We start from the raw sequence: 25,529 nt of genomic DNA, 5'->3' as shown, positions 1-25,529 counted from the left end.
TTCGACTTACCTGGCCATCCTCATGGTGGCAAGTCGACCGCGGTGGCTCCCCCGTTGACTCCGTTTACTCCTCCTGCTGAGGTGGAGTACAGGTGTCGATTCGGGGATTGATTTATTGCGTCTAGACAAGACGTGATAAGTCGATCCCCGATAGATCGATCACTGCCCGCTGATCCGGCGGGTAGTGAAGATGTACCCTCAGATACTTAATGAGGTACCTGACATTGTGACGTATTTATAAACTTGAGTTGACCTCAGAAAAGAATGTTTTCCCTCTTATTCTGTATATAATTTTTGAAAAGCAGCACCCTTTAACTCATTAAAATTTGAGGAAGTCTCATTGATACAGCATACTTTATTTAAATGATTTTAATAGATTCTAGTAACTTGAGGCCTTAATATAACTTCAAATTTAATTTTAAATAGTTTATTTGAGAAAATGTATTTAAATACAAAATCTGATTTTAATCTTAATTTTAATCTTTAATCTTTAATTTAATTTAAATTTAATCAGTTTTGTTATATAGGAGAACAAAAAAAATCTTAATATCAGAGGTGTTTGTGTTTCTGCATGTCTATCAGTATTTTGTGGGAGAGCACTTTATTTTTGTGGAAATTTCTCACCAACTGAGAATTTGTCACTTTCATTTTGGAGTGAATTTTTATCATCTAGCCATTGAAGCCAATGGAAAGTTTCATAGGGCCTTAACTAATGGGACCATGTGTAGTATTAATTCTGTTTTAAAATCTTGTTCTTGGAGTCCTGCAATACTAATCATACTGGCAACAGTTGCAGCCAAAAAAAAAAAAGTCTAGAGGCTCTTGATAAATCCACAGTTCTGTAGGATTAGTAACTGACGTGCTGTTGTGACATGACTAAAGTTGCTGCTGTTACAGAATTGAACCCTTCTCGTATTGTAGATACTTGCAGGGGAAAAAGCTGACAGATGCTATAGTGATTCTTACTGACATGCTGGATAGATAGAAAATACTTTTAAATGACTGAGAATTCATCATGATTTTGGTCCGCTGGGATGCTACTAATATTAAAATTGATTTGCTGTATCTCATTTCTCAGATCTTTTACAGGCATTTTTAAGGAATGTATGCATCGTCTAAAAAATGAACAGTAGTTTACATTCCATAATATAGTTAAACTGCAATAGTTGCAGTTTATCTGTACCTCATGTTTTACTGTATTTTCTAATAATTTTAGAAGTAAACTTTTATGAACTAGTGCCCAGGGGAACTTATTTCAATACTAGTAAAAATACTGAACTTGTTAAAATTCTGCCTTAAAAACAGCTTAAATTTCAATCTGGATCTGATGCAGATAACATCACATACAGGCATGAAGCATTATATGGTGCTGCAGTGGTTCTTTTCATGTGTGGCACTCCCAGATATTCCCAGTGCACCTGGGTATAGTGTTAAAAATGTAATGGAAAATCATACTGTGTGCATAGTACGTACTTTTTGAAACCATAACTTTATTACCAAATCAAATTTCTTCAAACATGTTAGACTTTTCTCACTGAGAATTAAGTGCTGCACCTGGAAAGCTTAGTTTTAAAATCATCCTACAGTTTTTGGTTCATGTAGTACCTGAGCAATATTCTTTACATATTGTGGCAGAACTCCAACCTTGTCCCCGTGGGTCCTGCGCTTCATGCTAGGTTCAGAGGCTCACTGCAACCCTCCACGTAGTCTCTAGGGCCAGGGGTACAGTCTACTGAGCCCTTTTCATCATAAGCCAGCAATGGAGGTTGGTGAGAGAATTCCCACAGTCTTTATTGCTCCTACATGCAATTGGCCTCATGCAAAAGCAGTTTAGCCTCCTGTTCTGACAGGGGCCTGTTTTCCCATCCCAGGAGGTGTTTCTGTAGTGGTGGGTTGAGGGGAACCCAGGCCCACCCTCTACTCCAGGTTCCGGCCCAGGGACCCTAATGGTAGCAGCTGTTGGCAGCCAACCTTTTTGATTAAGAAGTTATGAATACAATTATTAAACTTATAGTGAACTAAGTGTACTAAATTTTACCTAACGTGGGGTACAATAAATGTTACTGTACAAAAATAAAATGGCAGGGATATTTTGTCTGCATGTCTCCACTGGTGCTTCAGAGTTATGATCTATGATCTATAGTTTTCCTCCAAGGTGCTTTTCAGCTTAAAATCAGAATATCAAATGCACCATTCTGTCTTGGTGATGCATTTTTTTCCTTCCTTAGAAAAGGTTGTGCTTAACCTAAATTAGGGGTTGGCAACCTTTCAGAAGTGATGTGCCGAGTCTTCATTTAGTCACTTTAATTTAAGGTTTCACGTGCCGGTATTACATTTTAATGTTTTTTAGAAGGTGTCTCTCTCTATAAATCTATATATTATATAACTAAACTATTGTTGTATTGTAAAAGAAACAAGGTTTTCAAAATGTTTAAGAAGCTTCATTTAAAATTAAATTAAAATGTTGATCTTACGCCGCCGGCCCACTCAGCCCGCTGCTGAGGTGAGGCTGCTGAGCGGGGCCTGCAGCCAGGACCCCGGCTGGCAAGGGGCCGGTAGCCAGAACCCCAGACCGGCAGTGGGTTGAGTGGCTCAGCCCGCTGCCGCTCATGGGTTCCATCCACCGGCTCCTGTCAGCCGGGATCCCAGCTGCCGGACTTGCTCAGCCAGCTGCCGGTCTGGGGTCCCAGACCTGCCCACATACAGTGAGTACCTGCCTCCTCCCTGGTTCTGGCCATTCTCTTCCTCTCTCTCTGCACTGAGCTGAAGGTGGAAGTGCACTGAGCAGAGGGCTGGGGGTGAAGGAGCAGGCTGGGGGTTGGGGTGTAGGGTCTGGCCAGGAGCTAGAATGAGGGAGGGGGCTCAGGGTTGGGGCAGGAGGTTTGGGTGTGGAACGCTTACCTGGGCAGCTCCCATTTGGTGGGAGGGGTGCAGGTGGGAATGTGTGTGGGGGGGAGGTGCTGGAGCTCCCATTTGGTACTCAGGGTGGGGATGTGGGGGGTGCAAGAGTCAGGGCTGGGGCACTCTCTCTCTCTTGTCCTACCCACCCTATGAGTCCCAATTTCATCATGGACACCAGGCATACCACTCGCCTGACCCTCACACTCCATGTTTTGGACAGCCATTGTCTCAGCTGCCAGCCCCCCACCCTCAATGGCCATATTGAGATCCCAGGTGGGGCCAAGAGACAACAAGTCTCCCAGGCCCCTAGCGTAGCATACCATCCTCCTCCAGCTGCAGCGTCAAAGGGGTTGGAACCTCCTGAACAACTGGTGGAGGAAGTTGAAGCTGAGGCAGAAAAGGAAGACACTCTTCAACCTGTCTTTCATCATCCTCGCCTGATGAGGTGGTGATGCCCTCTCCGCCATCCATGGTGGATGACTTTAAATCATTCCAGGACTTTACTCAGAGGGTGGCAGAAGCCCTGCAAATACAGCTGTATGAAGTGGCAGAGCTTCACCGCAAACTGGTGCACATTCTACACTCTTCCATCTCTGCCAGAGTGGCACTTCTGGATCCTGCCAGAGTTATATGGCAGACCCCAGCATCCATCCTGCCAACATGCAAACAGGTGGACAAAAAGCATTATGTGCCGGTGAAGGGCACCGAATTTTTATTTTCCCACCTACCTCCAAATTCCCTCATTGTGGATGTAGTTAATTGGAGGGGCTGTCAATGCCAGTTTAAACCCACCCCGTATTACCAAGATGGGAAACATATGGACCTGTTTGGCAGAAAAACACATTCATCAGCCACTCTTCAGTTCCAGGAAGCAAATTACCAGGCCTTGTCAGCCACATATGACTACCAGAACTATGTGAAACTAGGTTCCTTTATTGATCAGCTCTTGGACTCCCACAAAGACCAATTTATGGCCACAATTAACAAGGGACAGCTGGTCGTGAAAACGTCTCTCCAGTCTACATTAGATTCAGCAGACATGGCTGCATGTTCAATTTCCACGGCCATGGTTATGAGAAGGGCTTCATGGCTGCCTTTGTACAGCTTCCGTAAAGAGATCCAAAGCATGGTGGAGGACCTTCCATTTGAGGGAAAGAAGCTGTTCGCCAAAAAGACAGATGCATCCCATCACATGTTGAAGGATTCTTGGGTGACTCTTCAATCCCTAGGGATATACATGCCGGCCTACAAGAGAAAATACAGCCCTCAGTTGCAGTTTAAACCCCAGTCATCATAGTACACATCTCAATACTCATCACAGAGCTCTTATGAGCCACAGAGAAAGAAATCTAAGTTCCCCAAGCAAAAGCAATCAGGACCACAACTGACTTAGTTTTAGCCCTCAACTTTGAAGCCACAGTTTTATGTGTTGGTCGAGGCACCTGTAGAATACTCTTCTTGCTATCTTACCCTGGAAAACCCCACTCCTCTTTTCAGAGACTGTTTTACCCTGTTCTGCAGTACCTGGGAACAGATAATCTGCAACAAATGGGTGTTGGAAATAATCTAGAATACATATGCTATCCACTTCTCCCTTCCCTGTCCCTCTTCAGGGACCCTTCTCACAAGAGTCTAACTACATCAAGAGCTAAGCCATCTCTTCAGTGTAGGAGCTATAGAGCCTATGGTGGTACATCTTGTTACCCATTCTTGGGCCAGCCAAGAAATAACCACAAACAAAGGTGAACTAGAGCAGTACTGAGGGTTGATTTATTGCTTCCCTTATTTGTGCAATTATACTCACAAACAATGCATTTATGCTGACAGGCTGCAGGTGCAGGTGTTGGTTTCGATTTTGCAGTAGAACTTTCTGGTACCAAAGAGAAAGAGAGGTTGGGGACCCATATTGGACCTCTGAGTGCTCAATAGATATGTCAAAGCACAAAAATTCAATCAACGATCATCCCAGCATTAGAAGGAGATTGGTTCTCAGTCCTCAACCTTCAAGATGCATACTTCCACATTTCTTTCATACCAAGTCACAGGCGTTACCTCAGACTCACACTGGGCCAGGACCACACACTTTTGGCTTCTCATTGGACCCCAAGGTCCTCTCGATAGTAGCAGCCCACTTACGCTCTCAGGGCATAATGTTTTATCCTTACCTGGATGATTGCCTTCTCAGGGCACGGTCCTGCACAGAGGTCCAACGGGTCACTCAGGTCACATGCAACCTGTTTCTAAATCTGGGTCTACAGATAAACAAACAAAAATTGACCTGTAATACCAGTGCAGATCCTAGATTTCATAGGAGCCGACCAAGACTCCATTCAGGCAAAGGTGGTACTCCCACATCACAGATTTGTCAATCTCTCTTCTTTGATAGAAACAGTGCAATCCAGGCCCCAAATTTCAGCCAAGCATTGCCTCCAGCTTCTGGGACACATGGCCACAGACACATCGGTTATTGCTCATGTCAGACTATGAACGAGATGCCTTCAAGCATGATTCAGTTCAGTTTACAAGCCAAACAGAGACAACATAAATAAACTTATATCAGTGCCCACCAGGGTCAAACTATCCCATAACTGGTGGAAGAACCTGATAGACATCTTTACAAGAATCCCGTTTATTCAATCCTCCCCATCTCTACTCCTGATTAGCGATTCATCCCTTAGAGGATGGGGCGCGCATCTCAGTGGTCACAAAATACAGGGCATATGGTCTCTTGTGGAGACACGTCTCCATATCAACCTGCTCAGGTTCCGAGCAGTCAGAAACACGTATGCTCACTTTCTCCCACTGATTAAGGACAAGCATACAAAGGTCATGACAGACTACATGGCCTGCATGTACTATATAAACCGACAGGGAGGTGCAAGGTCTCGTTCCATAGGTTCTATGCACAGAGAATTAGTGCATCTCCCACAGCATCTTAATATCAGCAGCCTACCTACCAGGAATATACAAATCCGTGGCTGACTATCTCAGCCACAAATTCCCACATGAATGGGAGATAGTTGGCTATTGTACACGACATAGTCTGACAATGAGGGACACCAGTAATAAATTTATTACTGATCAGAACAAGAAATGTCCACTGTACTGCTCCAGGGCGGGAATTGGACGACGCTTCTTGGGAGACACTCTCCTTCCTTGAGTCAAGGGCCTACTTTACACCTTTTTCCCCCATTCCCTCTATTACCGAAGGTCTTGTTCAAGATAAAAAGGGAACAATATTATTCTGATCACCCTCACCTGTGTCACGCAAACCGCTGCAACTGGCATTTTGTCCACCAATGACTCTACTGGTCACTCCTTGCCTCCTGTTGCAGAATGAGGGACGAACCTTCCACCCCAATCTGTGGATCCTGTGCCTCAGCGTGGCTTCTTCATAGATTTGGCACATAGAGATATCTCGCTCTGAGGAGGCACAGGAGCTGCTATTACACAGTAGAAAGAGCACTACTCATTGTACCTACCTCCAGGAATGGAAGAGGTTCCAGATCTGGTGCCAACCCAAGGGTGTCACATCTAATATAGCCACCCTACCGGTGGTCTTAGACTACCTGTTAACCTTAAAGAAATCGGGTCTCTCTATTAACTCCCTGAAGGTTCATTTAGCAGCAATCACAACTTTTTACTGGCAGGTAGAAGGCTATTCAACCTTTTGCCACCCAACTACAAAGAGGTTTCAAAGCAAACCTCTTCCCACAACCCAGGCCCCCCACTCCCAATAGAACCTAAGTCTAGTGTTTAAAAGGGCTGACTAGACCGCCATTTGAACCCATGGCCACTTGTTTACTAACTCACCTTTCCATGAAGATGGTGTTCCTCATTTCCATCACTTCAGCCTTAAGAATAGGGGAGATGAGAGAGCCTTGATGGCATATTCCCCTTTAATGTGTTCTTCTCTGATAAGGTCACACTCAGACCACATCTGAAGTTCACCCCTAAAGTGACTTCTGCATTTCACATGTATCAACTTATTCAGCTTTTAACATGTTATCCCAAACCTCATGAGGACAACAGGGAAGCCATCCTCCATATTCTCGCCGTGAGAAGAGCTGTGGCCTTCTATTTGGACAGGACAAAGGCCTTTAGAAAATCTCTGAGACTCTTCCTCTCTGTTGTGGATAGATTGAAAGGTGCAGTCGTCTCAGTTCAGAGGTTCTTCATGTGGGTCTCTGGCTATATTAAACTCTGCTACCAACTACGTGGGGTGATACCTCCATCCTCAATACGCACGCATTCCACCAGGTCAGTCTCCTCATTGATGCCTTCTCAAAGCGTATTCCTATATCTGAGATCTGCAGAGTAGCTACCTGGGCATCTGCGCATACCTTTGCAGAATATTATGCTATTTTAGGGGACTTGGCTACAGATGCCCAATTTGGTGCCATAGTACTGTCATCTCTATCAGCCTCTACTCCAAAGTCCCAGCCTCCAGTGGTGGGTACTGCTTGGGAGTCACCTACAGTAGAGCACCCATAGGGACACTACTCAAAGGGTATGTCTACGCTACGAAATTAGGTCGATTTTATAGAAGTCGATCTTTAGCAATCAATTTTATACAGTCGATTGTGTATGTCCCCACTAAACGCATTAAGTTGACGGAGTGCATCTTCAATACCGTGGCTAGGATCGACTGATGGAGTGGTGCACTGTGGGTAGCTATCCCACAGTTCCTGCAGTCTCTGCTGCCCATTGGAATTCTGGGTTAAGCTCCCAATGCCTGATGGGGCAAAAACATTGTTGCAGGTGGTTTTGGGTCCTTCCCTCCCTCCCTTCGTGAAAGCAACAGTAGACAATCGTTTCATGCCTTTTTTCCTGGGTTACCCGTACAGATGCCATAGCACGGCAAGTAGGGAGCCCGCTCAGCTCACTGCTGCTGTTGTGAGCATTGTAAACGCCTTGCGCATTATCCTGCAGTATGTGCAGAACCTAGCTAAGAGATGCCAGCACGAGGATAATTGTGAGGAGGACATGGACACAGACATTTCTGAAAGCATGGGCTGTGGCAGTTGGACATGGTGGTGACAGTGGGACTGGTTGATACAGTGGAATGCCGATTCTGGGCCCGGCAAACCAGCAGAGGTTGGTGGGACTGCATGGTGTTGTAGGTATGGGATGATTCACAGTGGCTGCGAAACTTTTGCATGCATAAGGCCACGTTCCTTGAACTTTGAGTTGCTTTCCCCTGCCCTGAAGTGCAGGAATACCAGGATGAGAGCTGCCCTGACAGTTGAGAAGCGAGTGGCGATAGCCCTGTGGAAGCTTGCAACACCTGACTGCTACCGGTCAGTCAGAAATCAGTTTGGAGTGGGCAAATCTACTGTGGGGACTGCTGTGATCCAAATAGCCAGTGCAATCCCTGACATTCTGTTATCAAGGGTAGTGGCTCTGGGAAATGTGTAGGTCATAGTGGATGGCTTTACTGCAATGGAAATCCCTAACTGTGGTGGGGCAATTGACGGAACGCATATCCCTACCGTGACACCAGACCACCTTGCCAACCAGTATGTAAACCGCAAGGGGTACTTCTCAATGGTGCTGCAAGCACTGGTGGATCACAAGGGACATTCCACTGACATCAACATGGGATGCCCGGGAAAGGTGCATGATACTCGCATCGTTAGGAGCTCTGGGCTGTTCAAGCAGCTGCAAGAAGGGACTTGCTTCCCAGACCAGAAAATTACCGTTGGGGATGTTGAAATGCCAGTAGTTATCCTTGGGGACCCAGCCTACCGCTTGCTCCCATGGCTCATGAAGCTGTACACAGGCACCCTGGACAGTAGTAAGGAGCAGTTCAACTATAGGCTGAACTAGTGCAGAATGGTGGTAGAATGTGCCTTTGGACGTTTGAAAACTCGTTGGTGCTATTTGCTGACTAGGTTAGACCTCAGCACAACCAACATTCCCATTGTTATTGCTACTTGCTGTATGCTCCGTAATATCTGTGAGAGTAAGGGAGAGACGTTTATGGCGGGGTGGGAGGTTGAGGCAAATCGCCTGGCGGCCAATTTTGAGCAGCCAGACACATGGGCAATTAGAAGAGCACAGCTAGGCATACTGCGCATCAGAGGGGCTTTGAAAACCAGTTTCGTGACTGGCCAGACTACATTGTGTTTCTCCTTGCTGCAAACCCTCCCCCTTTGTTGATTTTAATTCCCTGTAAGCCAGCCACCCTCCCCCCTTTGATCACAGCTGGCAAAGGAAATAAAGTAAATTGTTTTGAAACCATGCATTCTTTCTTTATTTATTAATTTTTTTAAAAAATTGAGAACGGACAAGGTAGCCCGAGTGGGGTGGGTTGGGGGAGGAGGGAAGGACAAGGCCACATTGCTTATTGTAGCCACACTACAAATCCAAACTGTTTGAATGGCAGCCTTCTGTTGCTTGGGCCATCCTCTGGAGTGGAGTGGCTGGGTGCCCGGAGCCAGCCAGCCTGCCCCCCCGCGTTCTTGGGCGTCTGGGTGAGGAGGATATGGAACTTGAGGAGGGCAGGCGGTTATACAATGGATGCAGCAGGGGTCTGTGCTCTTGTTGGCATTCCTGCAGCTCCAACAGACGCTTCATCATGTCAGTTTGCTCCCCCATTAGCTTCAGCATCGCCTCCTGCTTCTGCTCATCGCAGTCACTTAATGCTTTCCTTAGTGCCTCTGCCACTGAATGCCTCCGTGCGTTAAGCTGTGCCCTATCAGTGCGGGAGGACTGCATGAGCTCGGAAAACATGTCATTGCGAGTGCATTTTTTTTCACCTTCTAATCTGTGATAACCTCAGGGACGGAGATGATAGGGGGAGCGTAGAAACATTTGCACCTGGGGGGGTGATAAAAAGGGAGAGTAAAATTTTAAGATAACGTTTCTGAGAACAAAAGGGAAACTCTTTCACAATGAATCAATCAATTCACAGCAGACCGCACATGTGCTTTAGGTACAAGGTCGCATTTTGCCTTTTATATTGAGTGCCTGCCAGTATGGTGACACATCACATATGGCTGGGCAGCAGAATTCGGTTTCCAGGCAGCCATGATAAGCCAAAGGGTACACGGGCTTGTCATCTTACACCTTCATAACATGTGGGAATGGTTTCAAACTGCAAAGCCCTCCTTTCCTGTAGCAAGCAATGCTAGTTGGGTTTCACATTTAAAAGGAGGGACTGTGGTTTTCGGGTGGATGTGCAGCGCGCACCTCCCCTCACCCCACCGCATGGCTATTCTCTGGGATGATCCCTTCACCCCTCCCCGCGCCACGTGGCAGTTCTCGGGAATGATCCTTTTTAGCCAAGCGCAAACAGCCCAGCATGAACGGGGTCCTTTTACTGTTCCCTTACAAAAATTCCCCTATTTCACCCAGGTGACCGTGAATGATGTCACTCTCCTGAGGCTAACACAGAAAGATATAGACCAAATGTTGCTTGAATGCGACCAAAACCCAGGACCATTTGCTGCCATGCTTTGTGCTGCAATGATTCCAGACTACTTGTTACTGGCTTGGCGTGGTAAAGTGTCCTACTGTGGAGGACGAAATAAGGCAGCCCTCCCCAGAAACCTTCTGGAAAGGCTTTCAGAGTACCTCCAGGAGAGCTTAAGGGAGATGTCCCTGGAGGATTCCCGCTCCGTCCCCAAACATGTTAACAGACTTTTCCAGTAGCTGTACTGCCCGCGAATACATCCCAATTCTTCAGAGCAAATCAAACATTAAACACTATTGCTTTTAAACCCTGTACTCTAGTTACAAATGTGCACTCACCAGAGGTATCTTCTCTGACTTGAGGATCAGGGATCCCGCCTTGGGAGGATATTGGCTCCAGGGTGATGAAAAGATCCTGGCTGCCAGGGAGAACGGATTTACCGCTTGCCTGCTGTGCATTCTCATTCTCATCCTCCTCCTTCCTCATCCACAAAATCCTCCTTCCTGTTGCATGAGACTCCCCCCTTGCAGGTGTCCAAGGACAGTGGTGGGGTAGTGGTAGGGTCCCCTCCAAGAATGCCATGCAGCTGATCACAGAAGTGGCATGTATGGGGCTCTGACCCGGAGCTACCATTTGCCTCCTTTGTCTTTTGGGAGGCTTGCCTGAGCTCCTTAACTTTCACGCAGCACTGCTGTGTGTCCCTGTTGTAGCCTCTCTCCACCATGCCCTGTGCGATTTTGGCACATATATTAGCATTTCTTCTTTTTGATCAGAGTTCAGCCTGCACAGATTTCTTCTCCCCATACAGCAACCAGATCCAGTGTCTCCCTTTCGATCCGTGCTGGTGCTCGTTTGCAATTCTGGGGGGACTGCATGGTCGCTTGAGCTGCTGAGCTCACCACACTGACCAAACAGGAAATGAAATTCAAAAATTTCCCAGGGCTTTTCCTGTGTACCTGGCTAGTGCATCGAAGTTCAAAGCGTTGTCCATAGTGGTCACATTGGAGCACACTGAGTTAGCTTCTGGAGGCCAATGCTGTTGAATTGTGTCTGCACTACCCGAAATTTGACCCAGGAGTCTATTTTAGCACTACTCCCCTTGCCGGGGAGGAGTACAGAAGTCGATTTTAAGAGTCCTTTAGGTTGACTGAACAGGGTTGGTTGTGACTGTAGACACATTTATTTTAAAATCGACCTAACGTGGCTAAATTCGACCTACACTTAGCCCCATAGAGTAGACCAGGGCTAATAAGAAGTTGTTGTTCAGTTTGTTCAGCAGTAATGGTTTTTAGAGATGTGTCCCTATGCGAGCTCCACGACCCACTGTCCTCCCCTCTACTTTGGAGTTCCACTAGTTGATTTTGCAGTAGAGAGGGAACTGAGGAGGGTGCCTGTGGACGCTGGCCGGTCTCGTGGCAGGCCGGACGTACTGCTGTTGAAGTTCTCCAATCAGTGGTCCAGGGCCATGTACATGCCTACAGTGGAGCACCCGTAGGGGGACACATCTTGAAGAACCATTGTGGTGAGTAACTTCTTCTTTTGTCCTCCTTAATGTATTTCAAAATGTTGTTTTCTTTTGATGTGGAAGGAAGTGAAAGCACTGCATGTCTCTTAAAATTCTGATATTTTTTCCCTGCAAGAGCTCTCTGCGAAAAGGATGATTTTTTTCCCCCCTCTACCTCAAGCTGTGAGGCCAGTTAGCCCTTGCATAATTGTTTGATCACACTAAACTCATTTTTCTTAACTACAAATTTGTCAGAGACTGTGGAATCATTAAGAGTGAGGTATTTCTCTAACTATCTAATTTGTAGATGCAGCTACTCTGCTTTCTTTATACCTCTAAAAGTCCTTCTTATCATACCATCCAAAAGAGTGCCAAAGCCAAAATCATTTAAAAATAATGGACACCTAAACAGTGATGAAGGTATGACACCTGGGCTGATGCTTCAGAAATTACAAGTACGTAAATTAATTCCTTTTTTATGTTGCAGGTTCAGACTGGGACCGAAGTATGGAGATATGAAACACATGGTCCAGTCCCCCAAAGGTTTACTATCTAACATTTTAAAACAATAGGTGTGACAAAAAGCCCACCCCCGTCAGTGATCAGGGTAATTAGTACTAACTGTGTTAACTTTCTCTTCAAAATATTGTGAGCAACTCTAGTCAATAGTAAAAATGTTCATCTCTAGTTTAGAATAAGATTTTGGATTACAGTCAGGTAGTAACTTTAGTAACTTTATCACCTGTTTGCTATTTTTCCTTGGATGCAGGTTACAAATTTAAGTCCTTTCTAAACATTAAATTAACTTTAAAAAAAAACCTTGAATTGTATAAGGATGATACACATATTGGCAGATTCTGTAATCTGGGGGGCTGTCATACAAAGATAGATCTGAATAGTTTATTTAACTAGGTTGTAATGTACATAGCAAAAATAGTTTTAAATGTAAGTCTAAAATTATTAGACTTATTGGGGGGAGGGATAGCTCAGGGGTTTGAGCATTGGACTGCTAAATCCAGGGTTGTGAGTTCAATCCTTGAGGGGGCCATTTAGGGATCTGGGGCAAAAATTGGGGATTGAAGAGGGGTGGACTAGATGATCTCCTGAGGTCCCTTCCAACCCTGATATTCTATGATTCTAATGCTATATATTTCTGATAAAACAGCAGTGTATTCCAATAATTATCCAAATTATGTGAAATAAAAACTTAAATTCTGCAATTAAGAGTACTGTTGTCATTTTGCTATATATACAGCATTGACAGTGAAGCTAACATTGGACATTTACAGTGGCCTGATTTCTGCCTGTAGACATTGAGACAACACAAATAATAAATCTCACTGTGAGGACACTTTTTTGTGAAACACTGTATACATTTTTTTCTTTAACCTCACTACTTCTAGTTTGTGTGTGTAAAATTATTAGTGTCATGTGTGCATGGTTCTTTACAAAGAGGACAAAAATGCTTCATGTGAAATAATATTTAAACCTTTATGTATTTACTAGAGATTTTATTTATAGTTTGTTTGTTTTGTTTGTTGTATTTTAACCATAGTATGAAACTAGTGCAACTACTACAGAAATCAGACTAACAAAAGCCAGGTTATTCAAAACATACACAGTATTCCTAAATCTCTTTTTAGTTATTGTAACATGTTGGTGTAATATCATCCTCAGCCTTTTCATTTTGGTAATTCTGGTTCAGTCAGTGCCCTCAGGAGAACGTATGTTTGAAAAATAAATTGATTCATATCACCAAGAGTAAAGCATCAGACACAAAACTCAGTATTTATCATGCTGATCAGAATTGTTGCCTTGTGCTCCCTACCTGGTCTCTCCATTGTGTTCAGCTGTTGTCTCTCACCTTATGGTTAGGTTGTACCGTCTTCAGGGCATGGACCATCTTCTTAGCACAATGGGCTGCTTCTAGGCAACTTCAGAGTACAAATAATAAATAATTTTCCCCTCTATTTAGTCGGCACTTAATGTTCTACATAACCGTCTTTTGCTCCAATTGTCTAATTCCAAATATACCTTTTAACAAATAGCATTTGATAAAACTGAATTTCTACTTTCTTAGGTTGCTGCCCCCCTCAGGAAAAATTAGATTACTTGATGTTGGCAGCTGCTTTAATCCATTTCTGAAGTTTGAAGAATTCTTGACTGTCGGTATAGACATTGTCCCAGCTGTTGAGGTATGTAATGTTTACTGAATTTATTTTTAGTTTGAATTATGTATTTTAGGGGTACTTTCTAAAGTGTAAGACTTAAGGGAATATGGGTCTGTTTTTAAAAGCAGGTATTCTGTTTGGCTTCTGGAGGACGGGGGGATTGAGGAAGGAAATATCTCAAGTTTGTTGAAACAATCTAAGTTTATCAATATTATCACATTGGTCAAGCCTCTATAATATGAATCTTTAGTGTTAAACAAGAAACAAAACTGGCAAATCCCATAGACATGCAGTATATTTTTAAAGGTTGTTTCATTTTTCATTAGCTAAGAACAGGAAAGAGAAGACAAATTACTTTTTATCCAATTTATAATATGGTAAATATACTATAATCAGAGCCGTTGGCTGGATGCAACAAACACCACAGAATTTATGGCTGAAGTTAACATTTGTGGCCCCACACAAAATTGCACAGGCTTAATTAAATCTGTGCAACACACAATATCCTTAATTAAACCAGTGCAACCTCTGTGTTTTGGAAAAGTCCTGAAATGTTTTTAACTTGCTGTTATCATTATGTACTGCTTTTGTCTCCCCGTTTTGGCCTTACTTATGTTAGTGAGGATTAACCAGACTCTAACAGAATAACAGTGCCTTCAACAAGAGTGAGTCACAAGAGAGTGGGAGGGAGATGAGAAGATACAGAAAGGCATAGATTTTTATTTTAAATCTTTAACCACATCCACTGACTCCAAGAATCCTGAAGTGAATGAGCAATTTCATATCTTTTATTTTAGAAATGTAATTAGAAGCTAATAAATATTACAACTAATCTTTGTGAAGACAAAGTAAAAATGTAAAAGCAGCCACTGAGAGTAGTGCTAGTCAAATCAGTAGTATGACCAAATTTGATTGAAAACCGAGGGAGTTGTCATATTTAAACACAGTAATATTTCAGCCTTCATATTCTTTGATACTAATCCAGACAGTAGTTCACAGTGGGTGTTAAGTCAGGAATATATAGGATAGATGTGGATTCAGTAACATTAACAGCTTGAGGATAATGCTGTCCTTCAGCAAAGATGTACATTCCGTTGTTTGCTGCTGCTTTGTGTGAAGGCTTATTGTTTGCTGCTGTATAGCAGTGTTTAGGCCGTGCATGCACTGCATATTGATGTGATCACCAGACTCGATGCTGGATCCCTAAAAGGATTTGTGCCTAAGTCAACATTTAAACACTACTGAGATGCTCAGCTCAGTTGCTGCTCAACTGTAGGTGCTTAAGCTACGTTATTCCAGTGAGTATGTGCATAACTGCCTCAGTCTAGGTGTCTGGGTGCCTATCTCATGCCTAAGCCCCAGCAGGATCCTCTAACTAGACATTCCCTGTCTATCTTGCCTGTAGGACCCAATCCGATTGGTGTGCTCCGAGCACTCCTAACCCTCACATAACACGGCTTGTGAGGGAGAAGTGACAGGTATGCCTCACTCATAAGGACTTGCCCACACAGAGACTTGGTGCTTGGTAAGACAGGGTTTAATTCTACAGTGCGCTAACCTGCCACACACTCAGTCACTGTGTGGACCCTGTTGCTGTATGCTAAAAGTTCTGTAGTGTGCTTTTACCTGTTGCTGGTAAACTCTGATGTCTGTTACAGCAGTAGGTCAGATTGCACTAAGGAACTTTAGTGTGCTGCAGCAGCGTCCGCATAACAACAATGTGCAGCAAGCTACTACACTGTAGACTAAGCTTATGTCTACACTACAGCTTATGTTGGCATAATTTATGTCACTCAGTGCTGTGAATAAATCACCCTCCTGCATGACGTAAGTGCTGGTGTGGACAGTGCTATGTTGGCAGGAGAGCTTCTCCCTCTGATATAGCTACCTCCTCTCGCACACACTGCAGTGGCACTGCTGCATCTGTGCAGCTGCAGATATAGACAAGCCCTTACACTGTGGATTGGCATGCACTAAATCTCTTTATAGATGAGCTCTAACTTTTAGCCCAGTGGTTAGAGCACTCTCCGTGGATGTGGAAGACCTGAATTCAGTTCAGTTCCCGCCCACCCCTGCCTCATTTGGTGAAGTTGATTGAACCTGGGGCTCTCACCTCCCAGGTGAGTGTTCTAACCACTAGGCCACAGAGTCATTTCATCTCTCTGCCCCCATACAATATCTAAATCTCTTTGTGGATCTAGCCCTTGGTCCATGAACCCTTACTGTTGGTTTTTTTTCCCCCATTTTAAAAACTAATTAAGGTTATCATAGAAAAATTTGTCTGTGCAAGTCCTAGATATATTTTTCTGTACAATTTAACACTAGTATCCGCTAGTATATAAAGAAATGTAAATTTCCAGACATACTTAGCAAAACTAATTACACAGTCTGAAAATAATCATGCATTTTCAATAAGATCATAGTTCAAGTAAGGTTCTTTGTAATTGCGTAGAAGAATGTGAGATCAGATAGCAATGAATAACTATTCTTGAAAGGATGCCTAGATGACTTATAAACTTTAAGATGCTACTAATGTAACTCATGGATCTTAATCCATGTCAGGCAATAAGAAGTGGAGATGTTTAAGTACTTACATGACCTTCATTATTTGACCCATAAAAGGTGTAAAGAGGCTACTATGGAAACTAGTAATGGGGTGAAGAGTAAACTCTGTCGTGGAGTAGAAACTAGCGGAGACACAGCAAACAAAGCAGGAGTTAAAGGTCAAGTTTGTAAATTGCAAAATCTTAAATGTGGATGCCGTATTCTGAGAATTAGGGTTTTTAGGATGTTAGAGTTTTGTTGCTGTATTTATTACTTTTGTATTACTATAACATTAATAGTAATAAGAGTTCAGTTTCTCCTATCCCTGAGGACTTGACTTTTCTTTCTGAACAATACCAAATGAAAAAACAAAAACGGGCAGGGAAAGGTGAAGAGTGCAGTTAAAAGTCAAAAGATCAAGTAAAGCTTCTTGTTAATCCATTTTCTTTCTTTTTTGGATCAAGTTTTTTAAAGGCAAAATCTTTTTGTGAATCTGTCAGATGGCAGAAAATGTTCTTGGTGGGGAAAAAGAGGTCAGTTGTAGGTGGTAAATTGAAGTTCTCCCGTTCTGTTAGTTTTATGTCTCAAGACAAAACAGAGCATGGCGGTGAGGAAGAAATCACAAGATAGGAAAATGCATTTTTGTTCTCTGGATTGTAGTAAAATTGCAGGAAGAACCTAGAGGTACAATACAACACCTAGTTGGATGCTCTGGGAGCTGACTCAATATCCCTTGTTTGGGGAAAAACTGTTGCCCAAGATGTTATTGTGTTACTCTTCTTTTGTGAGGGAGATTTTTTCACTGAGATCATACTGGCAGCTCAACAATCATTTTTAGCTTGCCAAACCCGTCCCACCAAAGTACTGCAAAGTTAAATTTGCCCTGGCTGGTTATATCAGACTCCTAAGGGGTTGTCTGCATGAGGGAGTTATTCCAAAATAGTTATTTCTGATTAACTCCCGTGTATGAATGCTCTCATTCTGGAGTAGGAGAATTCACATATGGCGTTAAACAGGAAAGGCTAATCTGCTTTAAATTCACACTTTACTTTATACATGAAAATTAATCCAGTATAGACAAACCCTTAAGGCAGAAAGAGGAAACCTAATATACAGGTGGCCTTGCTATTCTTGCTGAGTAAAACCCACCCCTGTGAAGAAATCCAGGACAAGGCCTATGAACCATTCAGTAAATTTAAGCCTTGCGCTGGTTGTCTGCATTAGGAGGCGGGGGAGGAAGAGGTGGAAGAAGCTTTTTGCTTTCTCTCCTCGTTTCTGTCCAACATATAAAAGCACAGTATATTCAGAACTTCTCATTCAGAAGCACAACAGCAGCCAATGTGGAAAATCATATTACATGCACAAGTCTGGCAAGCAGCATATGGAAAACTACAGCGGTTACTGGTTAACTTTTTTTTTTTCTTAAATCCAGTTTGATAAAGCACTCTTAAGTAACAAGTCCTGAAATTGTTTTAAAATTTTTCTCTTTTTCCCTGTTGGTTTTTACTGAGTCTGTCTTTTCAGCATCTGAGACTAACAGGCATCAGCAAATCTGACTAAAGCGCTATTTTCAAAAATATAAATTGCTAATTTTTTGCTAGTGATCGTATGTTACTTGAAGTATGTACAATTTTCAGATGTAAATACACTGAAAATCACAAAGGGGTTATTTTAACTCTTAACAACAAATACCATGCAGTTACCACAGTTGCATCCTATTCTAAATATACTGTGGTAGAGTGATACCACAGATCCTGTAATGTGGCTACCTTGGCAGAAGCTGAGATTTTAATTCCAGTTACTATATATTCTCTGTTAACTTCATGCCACAGTGCAAGCCTGTGAAAAGCAGCTGAAAGATTCCTGGAGCATAATGACATTTTACAACTTTATATACATTCTCTGAGGAAGAAATTATTCTAGACAGACACACAGAAAATCAGAAGAGGAAAAGTCTTAATGTAAACAGTGACAAGTAGCTTTATAACAATATGGTCTCTCTATTTCACACTTTAGTAACTTTTACATAGTGTTTACCATTGAAAAGTGAGCCGTGAGTGTTGAGGTGTGTCCCACATTTTCTTAATATGCCACAATTTTTGCATTGACAGTGTGCAGCTACATTGGGAGAAAGAGAGGATTTTGGCAACTGAGTATGAGACATTTGTGGATTTGAACATTTGGAGATGCAAGAAGACAATGTGGAATGAGCACATTAGATGAATGTTTCTACCAAAATTATCAGCAGCAACACTTTAATCTGCAACTTTTAGAGATGACATCAATTGAGATTAAAATGAGTAGCTCACATTTCTGAGCTATTGGGTGTCAATGCATTGATTCACATTTTGAAGGCTTTCTGTGAAACTATGATAGCTGGCACTCTTACTTTTTTTTGTAGCTTTAGATTCTACAGCACAATTTAGTAGCAAGAGACATTAAAAGGCTTCTTAATACCTAGGGGTCTTTTCATAATCATCACATGCGTTTGCATAATGTTTGTTACTGAGCATAATTTTAATCTATTTTAATATTTTCTCTCACCAGAGTGTATACAAATGTGACTTTTTAAACCTTCAAATTCAGCAACCTCTCCAGCTTGCACAAGATGCTATAGATGCCTTTCTTAAACAGCTGAAAAATCCCATTGATTCTCTACCTGGAGAACTCTTCCATGTTGTGGTTTTCTCACTTCTCCTTTCTTACTTTCCATCACCTTATCAACGATGGATATGCTGCAAGAAGGCCCATGAACTTCTGGTGCTGAATGGCTTGTTGCTTATAATCACTCCTGACTCCTCCCACCAGAATCGCCATGCTATGATGATGAAAAGCTGGAAAATTGCCATAGAATCCCTGGGCTTTAAACGTTTCAAGTATTCAAAGTTTTCTCACATGCACCTAATGGCATTTAGGAAAATCTCCCTGAAAACTAAAAGTGACTTAGTTAGTAGGAACTACCCAGGGATGCTGTATATTCCACAGGATTTCAACAGTGTAGAAGATGAGGAATATTCCAGCACTTCCTGCTATGTCCGATCAGATATTGAAGATGAACAGCTAGCTTACAGCTTCATGGAGCTTCCTGATGCCCCTTATGACTCAGACTCTGGAGAAAGCCAGGCTAGCTCAGTCCCTTTCTATGAGCTAGAAGATCCTATATTACTTTCAAGTTAATGTAACAGTTAAAATGCCCGTTAAGTCCAAACTTCTTTATTGCTTAACAAATTTTGCTATACTAACATGGGCTTGTTACATAAAAAATGGTTTGCATAAAGAAAATGCAAAGGTTTACAGAGTTTGCTATTTTTTTCTACTTTTGAATTTTAAAATTTATTCTTGTACAAAAAGTGAAGAATACACATTTTATGCAGAATGACTCACGTCATAGCATAAATTGCTGTTACTTTCTTTAGGACTTTTCAGAAAGGTACCATTCTTTTCTTCAGTGCTGTGAAGTGTGAATTCTACTTAATTTTGCTAAATGTCTTGTTTCAATATTTTTAATTCTTAATACGGTTGGGTTTATGACACTGGAGTTGGTGGATTTCTGAGAAGTAATTTGCACTTTGACAGTAAATGTGCAAATAAGTTTGGAGTAAGCTGTTTGGTGGTTAAACTTGTCCATTTTTTTTTTATTGAACAAAGTTTGTTCTGTGTTGCAGAAAGTGGTTTCATTCTGGCTAAGCTTGGGCTGAAGAAACTTTAATACTTGCACATTTGGTTTTACTTAAAGATCTTGTTGATCTTTCTATTTCAGTTAATTGAGGTAATGCCAAAATACTGTATTGGGGCATACTCTCCCATCTGTGTACACATGTAAAACCTCACTGGCATAACAGAAGTTAGATGTGTGTTTGAGAGACAAGCCCTGACAAATGCTATAGTACGATAGGTTTAGATACCTTTTTTTACTTCAAAGCTGGAAAGCGTTTGCGATTTTATGATTATAGTAGCACTAACATATCAGTATTGCCCACATTGGATAGTTTTCTGTATTCTCCTGAAATTATATTTTGCACAGTTTTAGAGCAAAATACTTATGGGTGGGGAAAAAATGCTAATAAGTATTCTTTTATAATTTCAGAATTTCCACACAGTAACTCCAGTAGGCCAATTTTAAAAATACTAGGACCCAATTCTACACATATTTAAGGATGTACATACATTTAAGTGAGTAACCTCACTGACCACTCTCTCAAATGTGAAGTTAAGCGCATCCTTAAGTGTCTGCAAGATTTGGGCCCCATTCTAGATAAGGCATTTGGCTGGACACTCTTCTCGTGACTTTCTAAGAATTGCTCTGCAATTTGACACAGACAAAATCTGCTCGGTACACATTCTCAACTTTTTTGTTTAAATGTGTATAGTAAACCTACATCCTTCTGCAGACAAATTTCTGTACTGATGTAATGGTTATTTTTTGTGGGTTTTTTAAAATACTTTTGCTCTCCATTTAAAAAGAATTGCCAAAAATATCAAACCTGGGTACCTGAAGTTAGTCTTAAATCCTTCTACCTAACTAGAAGTAGCTTGAATTAGGTTCTGAAGTGTGGGTTTTAAGACTTTAACTTTAGAATAGGCTTGAAAATTTTTATCCAGTGTTATAAATGTAGTTTCACAAATGATAAAAAATATCTTTAGGCCATATAAAATTAATCTCTTATTCATCAGTCAGAAATTACCAATTGCCATTTCTAGTGTGAATTTTTAGGTGTTTATTATTTTTAGTTTTGTTTTTAAAACACTTCCATGGAAGTTTTGCACTGAAGTTTCACAATTTCCAGCTTCTTGATTGCTTTTTCTTTGTATTCTGTATCTTCTTGGCAATTGGTCCTACTTACACTAAAAATTTCACGAACTGTATTAAGTTGCTTTATTCTTCAACATAAGCTTTTTGTACATCTTGCACATCACAGATTAAAAGAATTCCCTATCATCCAAACTTGATTGCTGTAGTTAACTATGAATGGCACAGTTTATAAACAAAACAAGAATTATATTTAAAAATGTAAACATCTTAAAACTAGATGGAAGTGTTAAATTAGAACTCATGGTAAATTAAGAGAATATTAAAAATTTAACAGAAGGCCCCTAATCTAAATGAAATCCACCATGTATTTTGAATTAAGTTAAATACAACTTGATGTTCACATGTAATGCTTAAAAATTCACTTTTGCTAAACTAAGATGCTTGGAATCAAGACTGCCTTCTTCTCAGTTGAGCACTGCTGGAGTCAGTGGTTATGTTAAAGCTAAATGTTGGTGCTATAAATTCTCAGTTGTTTACAGAAATTACTGATTCTGCTTATACTCCAAAGTGTGCATGAGCTATTTTAATTGGTACTCCTTTTAAGAAACACAAAAAAACTATACAAAATTTATTACCACCTAGCATAAATGTATTTGTACTGGTTAATGTAAATTACACTCCATTTACCATTCATTCAGATGGGGATGGCTTGGAATTCAGACCAAGGTATACTCAACAGAAATAGTTTTAAACATTGAATGTTTGAATTCAGCCTACCTGACAGCTTGGTAACGTTATGGTTGTCAATCAGGGACCCCAGATTATTATAGAAGCTGTGGTTCTTTTTGCTGCCCAAGCTCAATACCTTAAATGTTTTCCAGAAATGGAGGGTTTGGGCTGGCGTGAGGAAAAGTGGCTTTTTGCTACTAAGGCCTCCCAAGACAAGAGAGAGATGTCATGGTCTTCTAGAAATACAGTGTTGGAGGTTGAAGAAGAATGTCGCTAGGTTTTGAAACTCTGCAAAATTATGATTGTACATGATATGGTGAAAGAAGATCCCCATACTCCAGGTGTCAGGGAGAGGGGAGCAGGCATACCACAAAATATTTGTTTCCATTTATGTTGTCTTTATTTCACTACTTTTGTGAACAAAGCACATGTATTAAAAAAAAATAATAAAAGCCTTTTGTAAAGTGTTTTGTTTCAGTGGAACTGTTGTCTTTTCTTGCAAGCTATTTATATTGTCATTAGTATACATTACCACATAAAATTATGATTACTTATAAAACACTTTGAAGAGGAGTATTGAGTTTACATTTTATAAAGTAAGAAATAGTAACTAATGCAAAATTTGGTACTTCTATTTTTTTTTTTTTATAATTTTGCTTCATAGTTAACAGAAACAAACATAACTCACTTCTTTCCTGTCTGCTACATGCCTCCCTTTGGTTTCTCCCTTCCAATCTCTTCCTCACAGTAGATCGGAACACATTGGGCTTTCCTCCACCACTCTGCCCCTTTTACAGAGCACAACCTTGCAGCACCTAAAATAGGTGTTTCCTCTCAGCCATTATCAATCACAGAGGCACTTTCTGAGATGTTTTCTAATGGTGCAGAAGAGAGAGAATGGCAGTGAAGAAAGCAGAATGTAGACCCAGAAGATTGAAAATGCAGGATTCCAAAACCATTTCAGGAAAAATGTAGCGAGTCTTGTCTCAGTTAATACAATGGACTCCACTTAAGAGTGTATTTTTCTGTGGAATTTTAGCAATTCTCAAGCTAAAAGGTGCATAGAAAATGTTTTGAGTGTACATCTCCTTTCTCATACCCACTTGGAAATAGGCTCCCATAACCCACTGAAAGGAAATAAACTGTAAGCACTGGATACATTGTTGGCGTTTTTTGAAGTTTAGAAGGCAAAATTATGAGAGCTGCTCATACTGCCTTGTCCAAGCATAATACATAGCTGAAGTACAAACCAACTTCTAGTGATGTCATTTAAGAATCCATATGAAAGGAAATGCTGTTCCCACCCTGCTAACCTGTAACTGGGTTTTCCTTCACTGATAAAGAGCAGCAAATGTTCTTTGGCTGCTTTTAGTGTTGCTCCCTGCAAAAAACTTTCCATACTTTTCTCCCTACTTGAAAGAGGGGCTTAAACCTTTTAAAATAAATCTCCAGTTCCAACTTTAAACAGCCCTCCTGGGTGTTATCTGCATGAATCAGCAGAATAGCTCTTTATTATAGGGGCCTAGTAAACAACTTGTTTTAAGTTTTGGAGCTCAAATCACTCCAAAGTAAATAGTCTGGTCAATTTTACTCCTTTTCTTTTTTCTTTCTTCTGTTGATGTTTGTTTTACTTGTGAATGATACACTAGCAGACTAACATACCAGAGGGAGAGGTTGCAAGAGACGGGTTCCTTGAAGAACTATTAATTTTTAAAGAGATTTCAGTCACTTGCGCAGTAACCAGTTTCTGTCTTCTCCAAAAATTTCAAGGGTATTCCTGGAGCTGAGCCAAAAATAGGGATAGGGAGTTCCTTTCTCTTGAGACTTCTCTCAATAGAGAACTATCTTTTAACTACTCTGCCAGTTTTAACTAATAGTGGGAAAGGTTACCATAGTCTAGTCTTTCTGCTACACATTCCCTTTCTGCTACACTGTTGAGTCACCTTTTTCAATACAAACTCAAACACCAGCTTTCTGTTCAAAGGCTGTAGTTATTGCCCACACTCTCCAAATATTAAAGGTCCATGCACTTTCTCTCCACTGCATAAATTCCTTATGGAATTGAGAAATCATGGTTGTATAAGCTATACAGAACTTTTAAAACAATATTCCTTTGCTCAAAACTTGATATACTGTTTTGTAACTAGTGATATCCAGCCCAAATAAGCTTCAGACCAAACAACTTTTGCTACATTTTATTAATGTACTTCAGATTTTATGTGCAGGAATACATTAAAAGCTTTCCTTATAGAGAATTTAAAGTATTGGGTGCTTATTGCTTGAATGTTTGTGTCAGCATAGGGCATTTCTAATTTGCATCTTGTACTTAGTTTTTTTTTTCTCGATTTTAGAAAGCAAATTTATTTCTGTAATGCTCACAGACAGCAGACTGATTTAGACTAGAGCACATTTTCTCTATTTGAAGTTGTATCCAGGTTGTAGCATCACCCTGATGTTATGAAATTTTATAAAAACTCTTAAATTACAGCTATATTATACGAAAAGGCCCAGTTTTCTAACAACCCTTATCACTATTAAAAGAATTCATTTCCATGTTGAATACCCCCCTCTATTAGATTGAAGACACTCAACCTCTCAATATGATCACGGATTGCGCAAACTTTGTTTTCTTGAATTCTACACTTGTACATTTATGTATGTATGCTTTGAATACACAAGTTGCATTGCATGGTGATGCTGAATGGGGCAGCTGCTTGCATAATATTAGCATGACAGTGATGTTTTAAACCTTGGGGAATAAATACATCCATGAGCTAAAACAGTCCCTGCACCCTCAGAATCCCACTGCTGAGCCAAGACGGATAGGGGTAGTTACAGTATGCAGTATTGGTCCCAGGGTATGACAGAGACAATAGGGTGAGGTAATAGGTTTTACTGGACCAACCTCTGCGGGTGCGAGAGAAGCTTTCGAGCTACATCCATCTCTTCAGGTAGTATACTGTTATGCAGCTTTCCAATAAATGTCATTCTACTCTTTGAAGGAAGGGCAGCACTTGCCTCCAGGCGTCAGTGGGCAGAGTAAAGGGGGACTGGGCCCTGTGCTTAGCCGGACTGTAGCAAGCTCCCTGAAAGAGGTGGCAGATTTATACTGTATAGCAGTGAGTCGGGGCTGCAGGAGCAGTTTGACCTCGCGAACCCCCCAGGCCGGGAGGTGGCGGCACTGTGGCGGGAGGGGAGCAGTGCTCGCGCCGTCAGCCCGCGTGCTGGGTCCCGGCTTGGCCCCGAGGCGCGAGGGAGATGGGATTTCTCGCTCCCTCACACTCCTGTGCCGCCCCCCTTCCAATCTTGTCCTAATGAGCGGGCGGTGAGGCGGCGGGGAGGCTGCTGCTCCGATCGGGGTGCCCGACTGCGGGGTACCCCACCAGGCCCCAGCCTCTCTCACCGCTGTTTCGGGGACGGGGCGCCCTCCCACGGAGAAACGGCCGGGGCCATCCTCCTCGCCTCGGGCCGCCCGCGCGCGCGCCTGCCAGTTGTTGCTCGGGCGCTAGC

General features: G+C 41.9%; 2 protein-coding genes and 2 long non-coding RNA genes across 5 annotated transcripts in view; 2 read left to right on the top strand and 2 right to left on the bottom strand.

Moving 5' to 3' along the window:
* SAMTOR (S-adenosylmethionine sensor upstream of mTORC1) overlaps positions 1-22,486 on the top strand; it is a 61,811-nt gene extending 39,325 nt beyond the window's left edge. Inside the window, exons 4-5 of the mRNA XM_048836099.2 lie at positions 13,903-14,017; positions 19,085-22,486. Coding sequence (XP_048692056.1) covers positions 13,903-14,017; positions 19,085-19,714 — 745 coding nt within the window. The 3' untranslated portion in view covers positions 19,715-22,486. The remainder of the gene's footprint in view (positions 1-13,902; positions 14,018-19,084) is intronic.
* LOC142070615 (uncharacterized) lies at positions 3,819-25,510 on the bottom strand. Of its 2 annotated transcripts, none has more exons than XR_012666518.1 (7): positions 25,423-25,510; positions 24,925-25,105; positions 13,651-13,756; positions 6,160-6,324; positions 5,067-5,153; positions 4,706-4,771; positions 3,819-4,146 (listed from the first exon to the last, which is right to left on the bottom strand). It is a non-coding gene; the product is annotated as an uncharacterized LOC142070615 (long non-coding RNA). The 2 variants fall into 2 exon arrangements; XR_012666519.1 differs by having other exon boundaries at positions 13,687-13,756.
* On the bottom strand, positions 9,131-13,357 carry LOC142070616 (uncharacterized). The gene is made up of 2 exons (XR_012666520.1): positions 10,657-13,357; positions 9,131-9,723 (listed from the first exon to the last, which is right to left on the bottom strand). It is a non-coding gene; the product is annotated as an uncharacterized LOC142070616 (long non-coding RNA).
* The window catches only part of TMEM168 (transmembrane protein 168), a 36,005-nt gene continuing 35,395 nt past the window's right edge, over positions 24,920-25,529 (top strand). Inside the window, exon 1 of the mRNA XM_048836088.2 lies at positions 24,920-24,970. The gene's annotated coding sequence lies outside the window, so the exon portion shown is untranslated. The remainder of the gene's footprint in view (positions 24,971-25,529) is intronic.

This window comes from Caretta caretta, chromosome 1 (genome assembly GCF_965140235.1).
Source record: "Caretta caretta isolate rCarCar2 chromosome 1, rCarCar1.hap1, whole genome shotgun sequence".
Lineage (NCBI taxonomy): Eukaryota > Metazoa > Chordata > Testudines > Cheloniidae > Caretta > Caretta caretta.
Note: the sequence above shows the minus strand (reverse complement) of the source record. Positions and strands in the feature narration are given on the sequence as shown.